The 21,913-nt window shown below is 38.7% G+C and overlaps 1 protein-coding gene across 1 annotated transcript in view; it reads left to right on the top strand.

Moving 5' to 3' along the window:
* Positions 1-11,087, top strand: part of ppil4 (peptidylprolyl isomerase (cyclophilin)-like 4) — an 18,866-nt gene extending 7,779 nt beyond the window's left edge. Inside the window, exons 9-13 of the mRNA XM_039781869.1 lie at positions 117-183; positions 2,596-2,707; positions 5,746-5,842; positions 6,017-6,149; positions 10,633-11,087. Coding sequence (XP_039637803.1) covers positions 117-183; positions 2,596-2,707; positions 5,746-5,842; positions 6,017-6,149; positions 10,633-10,833 — 610 coding nt within the window. The 3' untranslated portion in view covers positions 10,834-11,087. The remainder of the gene's footprint in view (positions 1-116; positions 184-2,595; positions 2,708-5,745; positions 5,843-6,016; positions 6,150-10,632) is intronic.
* The last annotated feature ends 10,826 nt before the right edge of the window (positions 11,088-21,913 follow it).

Genomic DNA, 21,913 nt, shown 5'->3' on the forward strand with positions numbered 1-21,913 from the left:
TTTTCAGAATTTTCGAACCAACTTGGTACCGAAGTACCGGTTCTTGTGACATCCCTAATATGGAAAATGTATGTGTGTGTTTATAAACTTTTCTCATGTTACTCTGCTGTGTGTAGCTGTGAAATCATCAGAGACTGGAAAAGTGGAGATTCCCTCTGTTACGCTTTTATTGAGTTTGAAAAGGTGAGCATCTTATGTGTCTACGTAATGTACAATATCTTAAGTAAGCTGTGAATGTGCACTTGTGTTTACAAAGTATGTGTTAACAGTTTAAAGAAACAGTTACACATTTGGGAGATACAGTACAGGCCAAAAGTTTGGACACACCTTCTCATTCAATGCATTTCCTTTATTTTCATGACTATTTACATTGTAGATTCTCCGAATGCATCAAAACTATGAATGAACACATGGAATTATGTACTTTAACAAAGTGTGAAATAACTGAAAACATGTCTTATATTTTAGATTCCTCAAAGTAGACACCCTTTGCTTTTTTTGATAACTCTGCAAACCCTTGGTGTTCTCTCAATGAGCTTCATGAGGTAGTCACCTGAAATGGTTTTCACTTCACAGGTGTGCTTTGTCAGGGTTAATTAGTGGAATTTTTTCCCTTATTAATAAAAAAGCAAAGGGTGGCTACTTTGAAGAATCTAAAATATAAGACATATTTTCAGTTATTTTACACTTTTTTGTTAAGTACATACTTCCATATGTGTTCATTCATGGTTTTGATGTCTTCAGTGAGAATCTACAATGTAAATAGTCATGAAAATAAAAAGGAAACGCATTGAATGAGAAGGTGTGTCCAAACTTTTGGCCTGTACTGTATGCTTATAAACTGAGTTATTGAGTTTTGTTGTCCCAGCTGGCCAGGTTACAGAGACTTGTACATGTATTAGCCGACTGTACGATGCCACTAGATTGATTTTGATCTCCTTATTTCGCACTCTAAAACATGGAGTAAGTGCATTTCCAAAACTGTTGAATTACTAGAGTATGTACAATGAGTGTAACTTGACTAGACACCAGTAGACTGTCATGCATAGACTTACAATATGTCACCTTGTCCTGTAGGGGCGTATTGTTAGAAATACATAGAACATAAAACATGAAAATGCAAAAAGGATATGAATAATGGAAGTCATGAACTCTATTTTTTTGTTCTTGTTGTGACCTGTTGATATTGATCACATGGGCTGCTGGAGATGTGAAAGTTATATAAATATACTATATTTACCATGAAACTGGTATATTGTTGCCTAGCTGTCCATTGTGGAATAAAAGTGTTAGAACTTGTGAACTTGGTCAGAATGGTTGTGCTTCTGGCCTTCAGTGCTGAACAGCTTTAACCATGGAGTGTATATCAAGGCAGAGGACATCTTAAATGGGCCAAAGCAGCAAGTAGTTTAATGAATGATGATGCTAGACATGGTGAAGTGCAATGAACATTTAAACCATTGGAGGGTGCTGGGCAGTTTGTTGTAGATAAAATGTGTTTTCACTCAGACTTCTACCAGTGTCTTCCAGTTACATAAGTCATTTTATGTAATGGAATACATTGTTCTTGTAAATGAGGCATTATGAATATGAAAGATAAGCGTCAGCCAGATGTCTTTCCACGTGAGGTGCAATATATGTGGAAAGACACCCTGTCAATCGATAAAAATACAGTATGTTAAAAAAAATATGAAAGCATAATATGCCAAACTCAAGCCCATCAAGCAACAACAGATTGGCATATTTACCTGAATATAACATTACCTGGTCATACTAACACAATGTAGTGTCCCACTTTACATTTGTAAAGGTTAACTAAACATCCCCTTTTTTTAAGCGGCTCAACACAAAACAATGGACCTTGTGCATTACAGCAACGCACATTGTACAAGAACATTGGTCAGCTAAATGTAAAAAGTCATTGTGTTTAACCTCATGTGGGATAATAAAGGCTCACAAAAACATCCCATTTTATTAAGTGGGATTAAATCAGGTTGATACAAAAAATAAATTGAAACAAAAAGTAGATAAAGAGAGAAACTGTGATGGCTTGGTGGAGGCTATGTGTCACGCAAGGCATATCCTCTGACTTTATGTTCAATGTCCCACTGTGTGGCTACTTGCATAAGGTACTCGGCACACGCATCGGTGAAGTGCCTCTCCTCTATCTTAATAACAGTGAAACGTTTATATATACTATATTACGATACATACTAATTCACTTTTTTGTAGACTAAACTGTTATCAGTGTCACTTTTACTTGTATAGCACCTTTTCATTACAAGTAAACCCAAAGTGCTTTACATTAAAAACAGCATACACTTTAAAACAAAGCATGAATACAGTATAAGCATCAACACAAGGTTTTGAGAAGAAAATCTGCAGATTAATCAATAATGAAAATAATTGTCAGTTGGAGCTCTCACAGAAATAACTACCATCTAAAGATATTTCAATTCATCACCTAAACATCTTTTCACCCATTCAGAGTAACTGTTTGTTTTTTTTATTCAGTAATGCCATGTTTACATTATCTGACGTTGACTTCTATTACAGTTCCTCTCTTACCTCTTTTTATGCTTTCTGTCTCCACAGCAAGAAGACTGTGAAAAGGCCTACTTTAAAATGGACAACGTGCTTATTGATGATCGACGCATTCACGTAGACTTCAGCCAGTCCGTTTCAAAGATCAAATGGAAAGGCAAAGGTACTTGTACTGAAGCCTTTAGCCGAGTTTCCAAAACTTTTTAGTAGGGATGGACCGCTACTGTTTTTTCAAGGCTGATACCGATTATTAGTAGGTAATGAAACCGATAACCAATATTTGGAACCGATATGCATTTACAGTGAAAATGAAAAATTTAAAGTCAAAATTAAGTTACAAACTCCAACACAAAACTCTATTTAAATGCTTTAAGCAATTCTTTAATAAATGAGAAACTTTCAACATAATCCCCAGTAAAAGAAAGTCAGGTAGTGTTGTGGGCGGGACATGAAGTCAGACTCAGTGGTGAGTGAAACCGAAGCAGAGGGACAGACACAGAGCTGTAGCCGAGCCAAAGTAGGGCCCTTTTTAATTAATTAACTTTATTGGTTATCGGGCAAATAAAACGCCAATACAGATAATCTGCAAACTGCCAAAAAAATAATCGGGCTATCCCTACTTTTTAGGATAGTACCCTAAGAGCCGTGCGTAGCATTTATGGACGTGTACCTAAACACTGGATCTGTTTTGCGTTTCCACCGCAAACGTTTCTCTAAAATGTAGGTGGGATTATTACTGGATGGTGAAAGCTGTGTCATCCGAGTATATAGCGTGTCGTTTTTAGTTATTACATCAGTGGACTGCTGTGTTTCTAGTTGCACCTTTTTAGTATTGGATCAATGTGCTTGAGGTATATAAAAAAACTGGACGGATTGAAGCGGTGCTATTGGTACCTTCCACAACTTTTGACAATGCAAACAAACAAAAATACAGTTTGAATGTGTAGCAAATTGAACTGGACTGCTTGATACTGCATATACAGTTAGCTCCGGAAATATTTGGACAGTGACACAATTTTCATAATTTTGGCCCTGTGCGCTAACACAATGGATTTGAAATGAAATCATTGAGATGAAATTGTAGTGCAGACTTTCAGCTTTATTGTGAGGGTATTTACATCAAAATTGGAGGAAGGGTTTAGGAATTGCAAACATTTTCATACATAAAGTAATTGGACAATTGAGTCAAAAGCTGTTTCATGAGAAGGTGTGGGCTATTTCGTCATTATTTCAACATCAATTAGGCAGATAAAAGGTCTGGAGTTGATTTCAGGTGTGACATTTTCATTTGGAAGCTGTTGCTGCCGAATCCACAACATGCAGTCAAAGGAGCTCTCAGTGCAAGTAAAGCAGGCCATCCTTAGGCCGGTTACACACTGGACGCGTTGCGCGAGCGTGTCAGCTGCGTGGCGTGTCCGTTTATATTTCGGCTCCCATGTTAACAGGTTAGAGCTTACACACTGCCTACGCGCTGCGCCGAATACGCGTGCCTGCTAAAAATAGAACCCGACGCCCATTTTTCACGCGACACACAAGCGTGTTGGAAGCGTTTCCAGGCAAAATAGAATAGGAAAAGATGTTTATATGTTGTTTAGACACTAATACATATTAATAAATGACATATTGATGTTTGAAAGTCTCTAGGTTTTGATATAAATGTAATTAAAAAGAAAGAAATCGATTTTCTAATATTGCACCTGTCAATACAGAACAAAATATTCTGTAGCCTATTTTGCCGTCAATACTGCCGACGTCGTCTTTGCTGTAATCAAATCCGTATATATTTATGTTTAACATGGCATTTAATTTTATCAATGGGAAACAGACAAGGTTAGCAGCAGCAACTGCATCAGACATGTTTCTGGTGTGTAAAGACATAGGAAAATCCACGCAGCTGACACGCAACAGAAACGCCACGCTCACGCCACGTGTGTAACCGGCCTTACCGGCAATTTCCACTGGATGCGGAACGTCTGCGGAACGTCTCCGGAACGTCGACGGAGTCATTAGGTTTCCATTAAAGTCAGTGTGTGTATTTCCACAGACTGCGGAACGTCTGCGTCCCGACTCCGTCCCAGTTCTGTCAGTCCGCAGCATATACGCAGAGCTTCTATTTTTGACGGACGACAGAGAGCTCCGCAGCAATTCAGCACACGGCAGATAGTGCGGGACAGGAAGTCGAGCACAGAAACAAAATAAATATCCGGTTAATTTTCAAAATAAAATACACCGCGCTCACGGCGGATCATATTTCCCTGAACTACACCTTTGGAAAACACAGCTCAGAGTCGTTTCCCCTCTACTCCTCTGGATGGAAACTAACTGGTGTTGGTTTTGTGGTTCTATTCTACCTGAATTCGCGAGAACTTGTGGGTCCTCGTGACTACAGCTGTCTGTTACGGCCGCAGCCGTTCTGCAACAAATCCGGACCCAGTGGGTATTGACGGACGGCGGAGCACGCAACAGACACGCAGCGGAGCCGGTCCGCAGCCGTTACGCATCCAGTGGAAATCCCCGGTTAGGCTGCGGAAAAATAAAAAATCTATCAGAGAGATGGCAGAAACATTGGGAGTGGCCAAATCAATAGTTTGGTACATTCTGAGAAAAAAGGAACGCACGCTGAGCTCAGCAATACCAAAAGGCCCGGACGTCCACCGAAGACAACAGTGGTTGATGATCGCAGGATCCTTTCCATGGCAAAGAAGAACCCCTTCACAACATCTAGTGAAGTGAAGTAGACTCTCCAGGAAGTAGGCATATCATTATCCAAGTCTACCAACGTTTGGTGATGTCTATGGGTTCCAGACTTCAGGCAGTCATCGCCTGCAAAGGATTCTCAACAAAGTTTTAAGAATGGACATTTTTATTTATGATTATATTAATTTGTCCAATTACTTAAGGTCCCTTGAAATAAGGGGACTATGTATGAAAATGTGTGTAGTTCCTAAACCCTTCCAACAATTTTGATGTAAATACCCTCAAAATAAAGCTGAAAGTCTGCACTACAATTGCATCTCAATGATTTAATTTCAAATCCATTGTATTAGCACACAGGGCTAAAATTATGAAAATTGTGTCACTGTCCAAATATTTCTGGACAGAACTGTAGTTACAAATGTAATCTAAACCTAGTTTCTATATTCAGTGTTACAGTATGTCCTCGTGTCCACAGCAGAGATCATAGTTGTGTCTGTCTCCTAGGTGGGAAGTATACTAAAGACGACTTCAAAGCCTACGAGAAGGATGTGGACAACCGATCCAAACTGGCTCTCAAAGATCAAGCGAAGCCTAAACAAGAGTATCCTTGTGTGTTAATAGGCTGGGATTCATTTTCCAGTTTTCCCACGTCATGTCACAACATGTCTGCGATATTGAACTGTACAGCATCTGTTGTGGTGGCCATTTGATTTGGCAAAACATTACAGCACTGACTTTCTCAACATCCTGGAGCTTTCCCTAACTTTCCCAAAAGTTCCAAGTATGACCTGCTAATCGAGGAGGAAGAGGAGGCGACGAGCCATCGACACTCTGAGAAGAAACACAAGGAGAAGAGGCACCATCATCATTCAGATGACGAGGACAGCAGGAAGTCCAAAAAACAAAAGGTATCTTCAAGCCAACACAACAGTATTGTTATATTTTGTTATTCTTTCCCTGTGGTAATAATCTGAGGGCAGAGAACTACATGCCGTTTCTGCTGCTGCTGCATTTTTATTTCTGCTTTTACTGCAGACAAGTGGTTTTATCTTACAAGGAATCTGATGTAAATATATATGTAGGAATACAATTTGTATACTGTGCAAATCCTCATCTTACACAAATCCTTCGACACTAGCGTGGTAGGGGCATTCTGATATGCATTACATATACTTGTCAGTGTAGCACAACCTTCATTACGCTTCTCTCCTCTTTAGCCTTCAGCAGTCTGTAAACAATTCTACCTGAATTGAAGCAGGTTTTCTACACAACATCAGACGTTAATTGCATGTTTGCTATTAATAGTGATGTAGTAGTCTAAGCTTGTTTAGCTAAGTGTTTTGAGTTAATCATTATGGTGACAGTAACCGGACAGAACAGTCTTCCAAGAAGCAGGTTTAATCATGTGTCTGGATTATTGTTGAGTAACTCTCTCTTACCTGGAACAATGACTGATTCCAGATAACTCCGCGAACCTGATCCTTTGAACTGGCCCTTGCACACACAGATGTTCACACACACACACACACGTGCTATTTTGCTATCTATATTTAGAAGCAATATTCCTGTCATTTGCGCTGTGTGACGTTCAGTTCGGTCAACACAAAGTCTTAGAAGTTATTGTGAGCAACACCTGCAAAAAATAACTCATGAAAAAACACATTTATTTGGTTCTATCTAATGCCATTTTGGGTTGTAAGCATTGTATAACCTGCAGCGTAAAAAAACACTAAAAGGCATGAAATAAATGCTGAAACTTTTGCTTTTGCTAAACTAAATGTTAAATATAATCACGGTGCAAATGATAACATCACATTTTGTGTAATGAAAGAACTATTTACATATATCACCTTTATTTATTCAGGGAGGGTCAGTTGAGAGCGAGCTCTCATTTCCAATGACACCCTGATTACATGTCATACAAAATTATAACACATACAAAACCACAGAACATAGCTATCAATATACACTATACAGTTGCAATACACAGTACACACATATTGTTTCAAATAGTTTTAGTGTTTAAAAGTGTTTTGTTAAAATGAGTCCTATAAATAACCTGATATAACCCGTATCTGGACACAACTTTCATAGTCAAGACAGAAGTTGTGATTAGTTTTGCTTTTACTTCTGTAATTTTGTATGTGATTATACAGTGCCTTGCGAAAGTATTTGGCCCCCTTGAACTTTTCGACCTTTTGCCACATTTCAGGCTTCAAACATAAAGATATAAAACTGTAATTTTTTGTGAAGAATCAACAACAAGTGGGACACAATAATGAAGTGGAACGAAATTTATTGGATATTTCAAACTTTTTTAAGAAATAAAAAACTGAAAAAGTGGGCGTGCAAAATTATTCAGCCCCTTTACTTTCAGTGCAGCAAACTCTCTCCAGAAGTTCAGTGAGGATCTCTGAATGATCCAATGTTGACCTAAATGACTAATGATGATAAATAGAATCCAGCTGTGTGTAATCAAGTCTCCGTATAAATGCACCTGCTCTGTGATAGTCTCAGAGGTCCGTGTAAAGCGCAGAGAGCATCATGAAGAACAAGGAACACACCAGGCAGGTCCAATATACTGTTGTGGAGAAGTTTAAAGCCGGATTTGGATACAAAAAGATTTCCCAAGCTTTAAACATCCCAAGGAGCACTGTGCAAGCGATAATATTGAAATGGAAGGAGTATCAGACCACTACAAATCTACGAAGACCCGGCCGTCCCTCTAAACTTTCAGCTCATACAATGAGAAGACTGATCAGAGATGCAGCCAAGAGGCCCATGATCACTCTGGATGAACTGCAGAGATCTACAGCTGAGGTGGGAGACTCTGTCCATAGGACAACAATCAGTCGTATACTGCACAAATCTGGCCTTTATGGAAGAGTGGCAAGAAGAAAGCCATTTCTTAAAGATATCCATAAAAAGTGTCGTTTAAAGTTTGCCACAAGCCACCTGGGAGACACACCAAACGTGTGGAAGAAGGTGCTCTGGTCAGATGAAACCAAAATCGAACTTTTTGGCAACAATGCAAAACGTTATGTTTGGCGTAAAAGCAACACAGCTCATCACCCTGAACACACCATCCCCACTGTCAAACATGGTGGTGGCAGCATCATGGTTTGGGCCTGCTTTTCTTCAGCAGGGACAGGGAAGATGGTTAAAATTTATGGGAAGATGGATGGAGCCAAATACAGGACCATTCTGGAAGAAAACCTGATGGAGTCTGCAAAAGACCTGAGACTGGGACGGAGATTTGTCTTCCAACAAGACAATGATCCAAAACATAAAGCAAAATCTACAATGGAATGGTTCACAAATAAACATATCCAGGTGTTAGAATGGCCAAGTCAAAGTCCAGACCTGAATCCAATCGAGAATCTGTGGAAAGAACTGAAAACTGCTGTTCAAACGCTCTCCATCCAACCTCACTGAGCTCGAGCTGTTTTGCAAGGAGGAATGGGCAAAAATGTCAGTCTCTCGATGTGCAAAACTGATAGAGACATACCCCAAGCGACTTACAGCTGTAATCGCAGCAAAAGGTGGCGCTACAAAGTATTAACTTAAGGGGGCTGAATAATTTTGCACGCCCAATTTTTCAGTTTTTTGATTTGTTTAAAAGGTTTGAAATATCCAATAAATTTCGTTCCACTTCATGATTCTGTCCCACTTGTTGTTGATTCTTCACAAAAAATTACAGTTTTATATCTTTATGTTTGAGGCCTGAAATGTGGCAAAAGGTCGAAAAGTTCAAGGGGGCCGAATACTTTCGCAAGGCACTGTAAATGCATGTTGGTATATATTGGCGTGCAAATGAGTTTCCATGTTGCATTCATTGTCCCAATGCGCTGTACAGCCATCATGCAATGTTCCAATCTGGCTGTGGCGGAAAGGAATGTGCAGAATTGGTATTTAGGAAAAGTCCCGACAGGAGGGAAACGACAATAACAATGACAGAATAATTTAAAAAATTGAATCGCAACATCCAGTGGGCGTGGGCTCTGGCGGTTCTGGTGTTAAAAAATGAATGATGGGGTTTAGTCATTATTTTAGTTACACCTCGCACTATGAGGTTTCCACTGCAGATGCATTGTTTCCAGGAAGTACAGATCATCATTTTAATGCATTTCAGTGCGTTATATTCTAAGCATGTGCTGTGGTAAGTATGGCATAGCATGTGTGCCACTGATAGTTTGCACATGCTCACTCTAGCGATGTCACGATACTAAAAATCTAGTAGTCAGTATATCCGATGCCACCAAAAAAGTACATAATAGTCAATACCAAAGTCGATACCACGGCATGTAAAATATACAATACAATAATACTTAAAGCTTTAGTGTGTAACTTTTTGATATTAATGAACATCCGTTACATTCAAGGCGTTGCCAAATGAGTTGCTACAAAGCTAATTAAGACTATCAGCTCCACACAACTCTCTGGATTTCTCAGTGTGACTATCTTCAGGTGCACGATCAAGGAAGGCTTGTATCATGTGGACTCGCCGCCAGTGTTGTTGTCATTACTTAGAATTCCTCATGGGGTCGACAGAAACTACGCACTATAGCTTTACACATTATTCAGTAATTCATTTATTTAACATTTGAACATTATAAAAACACAAAGATAGTGGCATGTAGTCTTCAAATAATTAAAATGAAACTGACAAATAATGGAACAGCTAGAACATTCAGTTAAGGACATCACTTTCCTGTAATGCAGCTTTTCAAAACAGAAAAAGACAACACCTTATGCCATATTACCGTGTTACAGTATCCAAAATCTAAGACGATATCTAGTCTCCTATCACGATATCAATATAATATCAAGATATTGCCCAGCCCTAGATCATTTTACCTCCTTTATATACGGTTTGTTAGTTTGATCTTCAGCAATGCATCATATTCTATAAGATTATGTTTGTAGCGTCGCTGTCCTGTGAGAACCATGCATCTCTAAAAAAGTCCACTTTTCATGGTGTCAGAAAAACAGCCATTTTCAGCTTTGTGATGATGCATTTTCCAGCTGATCCAATAGGATTTTAAAGACTTCATTTAGTTTAAGAAGTAGGAGAACTTTCTCAACACATATAGAATTTGTGTTTGAATTTATCAAACATTTGACATCAACACATCTGGAGATACACGGTTTTTACTGGAAATGGGAGATGAAAAAATCAGCTGAAAAGTAACTAAAGCTGTCCGACAAATATAGTGGAATAAAAAGTGCAATATTTGCCTTGTTAGATGTTGTAGAGTACAAATAGAAAGTAGCAGAACGTGGAAATACTGACATAAATTGAATGTACCTCAAATTTGTACTTGGGTAAATGTACTTAGTTACTTTGCACCGCTGTCTGTCTCACTCTCGCATCTTCTGTGTCATTTCCAGGACAGCGAGGATAGCCGGCAAGACAGAAAGATGGGGCGCCAGCGCTCCCGCTCCCGCTCCAGAGACAGGGACCACAAACACAGCAAGTCCCAGCTCAAATATGGGAAAGAGGGCCGTGATAAAGGCCACAGCCGCAAGGACCGGAGCCACAGCAGCTCCTCCAAGAAGTCCAGTGATAAAGAGAGGAGTAGGTACAGGTGAGGGGAGGGCAGGGTAGGGGGTTCACCTGACCTGGAGAGTGGAGCCACAGAGAGCTCCACTGTATTCAGCATCAATTATACGGCATCTACATGTTCACAAGCTGTCCTAACTACTGCGGTCTTTAATATCACCTGCCCTGAAGTTTGAGAAAACTAATTGAGTGATGATCAGGTCCCATTGTCTTGAAGAAAAAACATTGTTTGAGAAATGCTTTTTTTTATATCTATATTAAAAAAAAATCCCCTAAAATGTGACTGGTTGTCTTTTGATTTTCATCAATTATTTATTCCCACTCAATTACTGTACGTATATTTTCGAGGTACTTGTACTTTACTTGAGTATTAACTTTATACTTGTACTTCACTATATCTCAGAAGTGAATATTGTACTTTCTACTGCCTAACATTTGTTCACTACATTTAGTCACTAATTACTTTATATATATATATATATATATATATATATATATATATATATATATATATATATATATATATATATATATATATATATATATATATATATATATATATATATATATATATATATGCACACACACTAGTGCTGTCAGTTAAACGCGTCATTAACAGCGTTAACGCAAACCCATTTTAACAGCGTCAATTTTTTTATGGCGAGATTACCGTTCTTTTTGGCCGGAAACAAAAAGACAGGCAGGCCGCACACACTTGTTTGGGCTCGTGAGCCGGCCTAAGAGTAGCCGGCTAACGTTAGGTTTTGAGTGGATGGCGAGTGCGAGACGCCAAAATGGATGCCAATAAGATTCTGCATGGAAAGTTTACTTTTAAAAAGTTGCCAAATGGTTCCATTGTGTGTGTGTGTTTTGTCGTGAACTGAGCTATCATCGCAGCACGTCCAGTCTGAAATACCACTTGATGGCCGAACACAGCTGATGCAAATTCTCCGCCCCCTCGTCAAAGCCAGGCGACAAAAGCACAAAGCCAGCCGATCCACTTTTCCATGTTAAGAGCATTAAAATGAGAAAAATAATGGGACAAAAAGAAATCAAGGGACATTTAGAATAGATAATAATATGCGATTAATTGCGAGTTAACTATGACATTAATGCGATTAATCGCGATTAAATATTTTAATCGTTTTGACAGCAGTACTTTATATAGACATATTAATAAATAAATAAAGATATTGTGGATTAAGCTACACAACAGTATTCTAAGTAATTAAAATGAGCTCAACCTTTACCAGCTGCAACACTAAACAGTATAGTCCAGTAATATAATATACATTATTCAGCATAATGAGTACTTTTACTTTTGGTACTTTGGTACTATATTCTAATGCTTATGCTTATGAAGTTTTACTCAAGTAACATTTGAAATGCAGGACTTGTAACATCGTGTTTCTACACTATGGTATTACTACTTTTGCAGAAGTAAATGATCTGAGTACTTCTTTTTTGAATTCCACAACAGACTTCCCTTTCTGGTATTTACATCGGCTCCACCTTCCTCATTCATGCTGCCCAATTTAGAGCAAAAGTGGTCAGTGATTCATACCTCACCTTTGACTTTAGTTTCTACAGGTGGGGTTTTCACATTTATGTCGGTATGGAAAATGGCTGGGTGGAGTGTGTCTCCACAACACTGAGGGAATTCACTGGTGTCTCCCTCCGCCCACTTCATAGAGCTCATAAAGCTCAAATGTCTCTGGCTGCGAGTTGAAGGCAAATGGTTGGAGGAATTTAAAGGGGTGGGATGATCAGATAAAATACAACAAAGTAATCTTACAACGCATCTCAACTTTAAACGGTTACTGATAAAAAAAAAAAAAAGCAATGTCTGTCTGGGAAAGATTCTTTTCTTTTTCAACCCTCATGTTGTAACAATGGGCAATGTTTTTAGATTTAGTTCAGTTCCAAAGAAATCCACAGATACAAACATGTCAGGCTCAGTAACATGGACATGTTATGCACTAGACATTAAGAACATAACCATGATGAGGAAATGAGACTTAATAAGGCAATATAGGATGTAGATTAGATTAGAATTATTCATAACACTTTATAATAACCATCACTAATAAATGGTAAATTGATAGTTAAAGGTCCAATGTGTAGGAATTTCTCCCATCTAGTGTCAACGTCATATATCGCAATCAACTGCTCGCACCACGCAGTTCAAAGTACGTATTGCAGCTACGGTAGCCTTCACGCTTCAAAAAGCCAGTCTCTTGCTCTTTTCAATCTCCTTTTTCTTTTTCTGGGCAAAGAAGAAGATTCCAGAATACGTGTGGTCCTCCATGTTTCCTTCTTCCAACTTGCCGGGGCCGGGAAGCTACGATACCCATTAGCAGCATTAGCAGCAGCTGTGAGTTTATCATGTGACAGAGAAAACACGAAAGGCAGAGCAGTATGTCCTGTATGTCCCTTACCGGCTAACGTATTTCAAGATGGCGCATGAATATGGAGCGTCTATCCCAGTTCATGCGAACGCAAATGTAAAATTTCAAGCCAAAAGGAATACTTTGAATTGATGGTGGAGGTAAATATTCATGAAAAAGACATGTTTGTGAACGGGCAACACAGATTTTGATGAATGAAACTAAACACGTTACACACTGGACCTTTAATTAAACTTTAGTTAATAGTTATTTTACTGTTAAACAATGAAATGATGATTTATAATGTTTACTAATTATCAGTAATATAGTTTGTTATTTTATGATTATTTTAGTGTAATATAAAATAAGTTCATAAATGTAGTAAACCATTTTGTAAACCATCCTTAAACATTTGGATGGCAATTATAAAGTTGCTACGCATGCAAGTTAATTTTTAATAAGTGGTTTATAAAAGCATCAAGTAACATTCATTTGGCCCCATTGCATCTTTTTTTGGCGATCTACAGAATAGGTGATTATTTAATCATTGTACACTGATGATAGCTATCAAAATAATGTTTAAATATGTTTTACAAAGTCTTAAAGTGCTCATATTGTGGTTTTTGACTTTTCCCTTTCCTTTATTGTGTTATATATCTTTTTGTGCACATTATAGGTTTACAAAGTGAAAAAGCCCAAAGTCCCCCCCAAAGGGATTTACCATCTCCAACAGAAACCACTGTTCACAAACTGCTCCAAACAGCTCTATTGTAGTCCAGCCTTTACTTCAGAGACAAACGTGGTCACTTTGGAACACGTTATAATGCTCGCCTAGCTGCTAGCGTGGCACGCCCTCATACTCTGCTTCTGACTGGCTAGTAGTCCTTACCTAGGTACTGTCAGGGTACGCCCTCATACTCTGCTTCTGACTGGCTAGTAGTCCTTACCTAGGTACTGTCAGGGTACGCCCTCATACTCTGCTTCTGACTGGCTAGCAGTACTTGCACATGTGCGACTCCCAACAAAGATAGAACAGAAGTGAGATGACTCACTCTGTAGCTAAAACAGAGAGCTAAACACACAGGGTGAAAAGAGGAGCTGCAGCGATGTGCAGAACAACAAATATATGGTGTTTTCTGAAAATTAAACCACATAAACCTATTCTGGTACAACCTCTTAATGCAATTATGAACCTGAAAATGAGCATAATATGAGTACTTTAATTAACTAGTAACAACGTATCATATTCACCATAATGTTAATTGGTGGCTTATAAACAATTTCTTAATCATTAACAAATCCTTATAAAATATTTAAAAAAATTTTATGTTCTGGGCACCAATAAACTGTTAACACAAATTATAGCATAACCAATAATAGTAGATATAATTTCCTTGTTAGTTATCAGTAAAATAACTTTGAACTTAAGTTTAATTAACTATCAATTTACCATTTATTAGCAATGTTGTTGTTTTTTTAAGTGTTACCGAATCATCTCTGATAATCAGCGAACCTAACCAAAAACACGCATTCACAGTTCTTTGACTGAATTATGACATTCTTCAGAAAGAGTCACCACACAATGTTTTGAACTTCCCGAAAATACCTAGTTGTTTTGTGGGTGGAGGGGTGTGAAGTTATGTGTGGTGAGCAGAAGTGGAAATAAGTATTACGGAGTGAAGCTGAATAAACTGAAAGCTGACAGCACTGAGCAGCAGCGTGGAAAAAAAGGCTTGCACAGCTTCACTCCCCCAAGTGGAACCACGGGTAGAGACTTCCCCAGCCGCCTACGCTGCAGGTCCCCTTTAACCTTCAGCACAATCACATGATATGGCGTTTGCCATTTCTTTCCTATGACATTAGACCTGTAAAGATTCTGAGTAATTTAAGTGTTATGGCTGAGGGAGCGGAACTCGTTTTACCGAAGCAAACATCCCTCTCTGCAGCATCGTGTTTACTCATGTCAGCTTTGTTCTCTGCTGCTTGTCTCACTTATCAATGCCATCAGTATGTTAACTTAACCCTCGTGGTTGTCTTCCCGTAGACCATGCAACTTTTAGTTTTTTCTCAGTCAGAATTTCAAGTTGAAACCTCCAGACACTTTTGTCACTTTTCCCGAAGTTCTTTGTCGATGTTTTGGGACGTTTTTTTTTAAGCTTTCTCCCACACTTTTTTTTCACTTTTTTGACGTTTTCTCACTTTTCCCGAAGTTCTTTGTCACTTTTTTCCAATGTCTTTGTTGATTTTTTTTCTGCGATTTTTTTTGGACGATTTTGTTGTTTTTTTCCCCTACATTTCTGTCACTTTTTTTCAGTGTTCTTTAATCAATAATTTTTTCTTCAAATGCTATAAAATTAAATAAAATACCCAAATTCAATGAAATTAGTGAACTGATCAGTTATTTAACTTGTGAAGAGCGTTGTATGGAACCATCCATGTTATGTTTTTTTAGGTTAATTCAATTTGGTTGAAGGAAACCCAAATTTCCTCATATAGAAACATTTGGAAAATGGGTCAAATTTGACCCTGAGGACAAAAGGAGGGTTAAGGAATGCAAGAAGGTTACATGAAGCACTTATAGCTGAATGGTAGGTTGTCCCACAAGCTGTCATACACTCCTGTCGGTCCAGATTCCGATCCAAGACATGCGCACATACCTACGACATTGTTACAGTCTATACATTCAGTCATGCATAGTGTAGTTGTACAGCTTGTAAAAATTCATACGAGTTCCAGCTGAAGCTGAAGCACTCAGAGGAGTCGAGGTGTCAGGTGAACTTAAAGCACTGAAAGGGTTTGAAGTGTCCATTGAAATGTAAATAATGAAAGCACTTGACATGTCAGTCACGTTTTCATCACTGAAAGGGGCTGAAGCTAGAAATCAGTTGAAGCGTGATCAGTGAGAACTGTCAGGTTCATTACATATGAGAGTATAATATATGACCATTCCATGCTATTATATTTACGTCACATATTTGAATGTATATATGATCATATTGTATAATTACTGCAGTAATCAAACATACTGAGTACAATATGTCAACATAAGCTTATACTATGCATCCTGATAAAGTTCCCTTGGCCTTTGGAATTAAAATAGCCCCCAACATCACATAGCCTTCACCATACCTAGAGATTGGCATGGGGTACTTTCCATAAGATCATCTCTCAATGCAAATCAAACCAGCTATTAGGCTAACTGAAATAAAAACATGCCAATCTCTAGGTATGGTGAAGGGTATGTGATGATGTGGGGGGGCTATTTTAATTCCAAAGGCCAAGGGAACTTTATAGTATAGTATCCTGGATCCACCAGATAAAGATGTACAGCAGAACATGAGGATGGATGATTTGTTTCTGTAACTAGGGCTGTGTATTGGCAAGAATCTGGTGATACGATACGTATCACGATGCATGGGTCACGATTCAATATATTTCGATACTGTGCGTAAGGCGATATATTGGGATTTTTTAAAAGTATAATTTTGGAAAAACTAATATTTAAAAAAAAAAAGACATAATGTTACACAGAAAATAAAACTGCCAGTTTGGGATTATGGTTCACAGGTTCTTAGTGAGCAAATTTGTATATGTTAAAGTAGGCCAAAGTTCAGCCATAGCTACAGTCCCCTCCAAAAGTATTGGAACTGCAAGGCAAATTCCTTTGTTTTTGTTGTTAATTGAAGACATTTGGGTTTAAGATCAAAAGATGAATATGAGACAAGAGTTCAGAATTTCAGCTTTTATTTCCTGGTATTTACATCTGGATGTGTTAAACAACTTAGGACATACCACCATTTGTATTAGACCACAGCATTTTTAGGTGAGCAAAAATAAAGGAACAAATAATCTTAAAGTAAATAACATTTAATATTTGGTGGCATAACCCTTGCTTGCAATCACTGCCTCAAGCCTGCGACCCATCGACATACTGTTGCATTCTTCATTTGTGATGCTATTCCAGGCTTTTACCACAGCTTCTATCAGTTCTTGTTTGTTTCGGGGGGTTCCTCCCTTCAGTCTCCTCTTCAGGAGGTGAAATGCATGCTCTGTTGGGTTAAGGTCAGGTGATTGACTTGGCCAGTCTAAAACCTTCCACTTTTTCCCATGATGAAGTCCTTTGTTTTGTTGGCACTGTGCTTTGGGTCATTGTCCTGCTGCATGAGTTTCTGTACACTTCTGAATTCCTTCTGCTGCTACCATCATCAGTTACATCATCAATAAATATGAATGAGCCTGTTCCAGAAGCAGCCATGCATGCCCAAGCCATGACACTACCTCCACCATGCGTCACAGATGAGCTTGTATGCTTCGGATCATAAGCAGTTCCTTTCTTTCTCCACACTTTGGCCTTTCCATCACTTTGGTAGAGATTAATCTTGGTCTCATCAGTCCATAAGATTATGTTCCAGAACTTTTGCGGCTCATCTCTGTACTTCTTTGCAAATTCCAATCTGGCCTTCCGATTCTTACTGCTGATGAGTGGTTTGCACCTTCGTGGTATGGCCTCTATATTTCTGCTCTCAGAGTCGATTTTCCTTCTTTTCTCAGCTTGAAAATCGCTTGCTTTTCTCCCATAGACAGCTCTTCATGTTGGTTTATCCTCTTTAACAAGAAATGCAGTCTTTATAGGTTTAAACCAAGGATAAAAACTTAGACTAGTCATGCGGAGCTATTTAATGTTTGAACAATCAACCTAAAAGGCAACACCTGGGCAACAAGAAACATCTGTCAGTCACATGTTCCAGTAGTTTTGCTCACTTGAAAAATGGGTGGATTCAAACAAAGGATGGCATGTCCTGAGTGGTTTAACACATCTAGATGTAAATACCAGTCTCCTTGTCTCATACTCATCTTTTGGTCTTAAACCCAAATGTCTTCAGTGAACAACAGGAATTTGCCTTGCAGTTCCAATACTTTTGGATTATATTATTATTATAGAGTGTGGTCTAGACCTACTCTATCTGTAAAGTGTCTCGAGATAACTCTGTTATGATTTGATACTATAAATAAAATTGAATTGAAATTTAATTGACTGTACATTGTTGGCTTCTAGCAAAAAGCACTGTTAGGCACTGTTAGGCAAGGACACTAGTGGTGCGTCTCAGCATAGCCATAGCGGTAGGGGGTTTAAACACAACATAAACATGAACCACTGTCTTACATGAATTTTTTTTTTTAAATAATAAATTTCCTTTTTTGAAAATCAATACAGTATTGCCAAATAAAATAGTGTATCGATTTTTTCTTACACCCCTATCTGGAACTATTGCACAGGCGGTACAATGAGCATGACTTTCCTACGTGGTGAATCTGGGCTTGTTCAGGTGGAACCTGTGCAGTGTTGTAATGTAACAAAGCACAAATACTTAGCTACTGTACTTAAGTAGAATCTTCACGTATCTGTACTTTACGTCGTTATTTATGTTTCAGGAAACTTTCACTTTTATTCCATTCCATTTCCTAAATAAAATGTGTACTTTTACTCCTATACATTTCCCCTCAGCGTCTTCGATACTCGATATCACTACCAAAGACTCCACTCTCTTCCACTCTCGGGAAATTTCAGGCTTCTGAACTGGTTGCAGTTCCACCAGAGTTCCACTGGGGGCGCTCACAGGCCAGTGCAGAATGAATGGAGGTCTATGGAGCTATACCCCACAAAATCCACTTTTCTCAGGAAATATTTTTTTAATATTTGAATGTTGCATTCGAAAGGGGAGGCAAAGAAAATACACACTGCTTGGTGTTAGATTTTTTTAAATGTCAATGACGTCATACACATCGTATGGCCAGAGATACTGCTTTGCGGCAAGCTCTGAGTCACTTCCTTTCTCAAGGCATCGACAACACAGCTGACAGGTTCGGCTCTCCCTGTTAATACACATGCTAAAAAGAGGTTTGGTTTGCTAATGTTTTAAAGACCACGCCGAAATATTCACTCTGACATTCTGGTTCCGCTTCAGATGCCGTCAATCTCCGATCATAATCAGTCCTTCACTGACCAATCAGCATTCATTAGCAGAATGCTAGCATGTTATGGGCGACAATGACTCAACCGGTAAGAAATCGAAAGGACATAAGTAGTCGTTCATTCAACTTTCGACCTATAATCCATGTTGAACTTGCAAAAACTACAATCAAATCTGAGGTTTCTCAACGACAATCGGGCGAAAGAGTTAATAGGGAGTGAACAGGCTCTCCGTAGACCAGCTCTGTCACTACGTTGGAGTGAAAGATTCCTCCTCACAAAAAAATTCGGAAGGAAGGCTTGTATCATGTGGACGCGCCAACAGTGTTGTTGTCATTACTTAGAATTCCTCATGGGGGCAGCAGGAATTACGCACTATAGCTTTAAGTAGAGGATCTGAATACTTCCTTCACCGCTGCTGGTCACCTTGGTGTTAGCATGCTTTTGTTAGCACCATTTGCTAATTTAACACTGAACACAAAGTACAGCTGAGGCTGATTTATTAGGACTGTGAATGTTTGTATAAGTAGTAATAGTAATAGTTCTGATTCAACAAGTAGGTGTTGAGATATTATTATTATTATTATTATTATGGATAAGTGAAAACTTGGATCAACATAGTTCTTAAATGAATTCTCTCGGGACCATAACTTTTATGGCAATCCGTCCAATTATTGTTGAGATATTTAAGTCTGGACTCTGGAAAGTGGTGGACACAGCTTTGCAATTCTAACCAAAAAAATATCTGACAACATTTTATTGGTGGAACAGGTACAATATTATAATTCAATGCAATCAAATAATAACAAGAGCTATGTCAATACATTTTACAGATAGAGTAGGTCTAGACCACACTCTATAATATACAAAGACCCAACAATTCCAGTAATTCCCCCAAGAGCAAGCATTTAGTGGTGAGGAAAAACTCCCTTTTAGGAAGAAACCTGGGACAGACCCAGGCTCTTGGTAGGCGGTGTCTGACAGTGCCGGTTGGGGGTGTGATAAATAGTGGCAATAATAGTCACAATAAAGATAATGGAACTATGACTAGAAATAGTAGTCATAGTAGTTCATGGCATAGCAGGGCACTGCTATTAGCAATTAGCAATTAAGCAACTTAAGAGAGAGAAAAGAAACATGGGGGGAGGACTCATCAGGGAGTTAAACATTGTTATTTAATGGAGTAAATGAAATAAACTGACAGCTTACAGAGGCAAAAGCTCTTTATCAGTATAACTAGATTCTTTTCACATTAAAACAAGACATTTCCATTCTATATTTTTAAGGTTTTTCATTTTTATTGCATACCAAATTATGCAGTTTTAAAAACCATGGGTAACACTTTACTTGAAGGTATCTACATAAGAATGACATTACACCGTCATGAACACATGACACTGTCATGACACATGAACCCTAACCCTAACTCTAACTCTAACCCTAACTTGTCATGACAAAAACCGAATGACACTTACTAAAAAAAGTGTTATGTCATAAAAGTTTATGACTTGTTTATAATGTTTATGACACGTTCATGACAGTGTCATGTCATTCTTATATAGCTACCGTCAAGTAAAGTGTAACCAAACCATGTAAAGCAGTCATTGTCTATTTTTCTAATAAAGATAGGCTACAGAGTCCTGTCTGTCTCTTGCAATTGACTGGATGTTTGCCGAGTGACAATATATGGTTTATTGTTATAACAACAGTTTATGACCAAGTAGGTTTTCACATCCAAGGAATTTGCCTTGATGTTTGGTGTGTACAATGAACACATTTAAAGGAAAAATACTATACCAATTATGTATAATATAAACAGAATATGATATAGAATAGGAAGATGTACAGTTTTGTGCAAGATGTGCAAAAGTTCACAGTATAGATAGATATAGTCCAAGATGTGCGTTAATGGGGATAACAGAGAGGTTTTGGTCCTGATGGATTTGCAGCCTCCCCAGTATTTCCACAATCCTGCCCGCCTCAAGGTTTCAAAATTTACATAGGCCACTAACTGATCTGAGGTCAGTTAGTCTTCTAAATCTCGTTCGCGCAAATCTCAGAAATGTTATACATTGTTCATCTGCTGTTGCATTACTAAATTCACTTCTGAGACTTTTTTATGCGACTATATAAAGATCAAATATGGGCCGTTTTACAAAAATTGATGGCTAATTGCAAATTTAGTACGACTTTTTCGGAGTTCAGGAGCTCCACAGTTTGCCGTGACAGTGGCGCAGTGCCTGCCCGGATCGCTGGCTTTCTGCCTGGACTGTCAGACCCCGCTGCACGCTGGCTGCAGCTCTCTCAGGAGGTACGGAATACTGACCCAGAGAAAAGAGTAGATTTCGGACAATTGAGCGGTTCACGGTACGTTAACCTTTTTTCTCCAACATGGATCCTTAGCGAACAGTGCCGAAAGCATAGGTGTGTGTGTGTGTGTGTGTGTGTGTGTGTGTGTGTGTGTGTGTGTGTGTGTGTGCGCGCGCGCGCGACACACAGGAGGATGAATAGACTGTAAGGAAACTCTGTATCTGGTGCTTTGTACAGTAAGATTAGTTGATGAGTTTATAGCGGGCATGCCTGGACATGTCTGTATGCTAACGGGCAGTGTGAAGAAAGCTGCCGCTAAGGAAAAAAGGGTTTTTATGTGTGTGTGTGTGTGTGTGTGTGTATGTGTGTGTGTGTGTGTGTGTGTGTGTGTGTGTGTGTGTGTGTGTGTGTGTGTGAGGGGTGGTGGCGGGGAATAGAGGT

This window comes from Perca fluviatilis, chromosome 18 (assembly GCF_010015445.1).
Source record: "Perca fluviatilis chromosome 18, GENO_Pfluv_1.0, whole genome shotgun sequence".
NCBI lineage: Eukaryota > Metazoa > Chordata > Actinopteri > Perciformes > Percidae > Perca > Perca fluviatilis.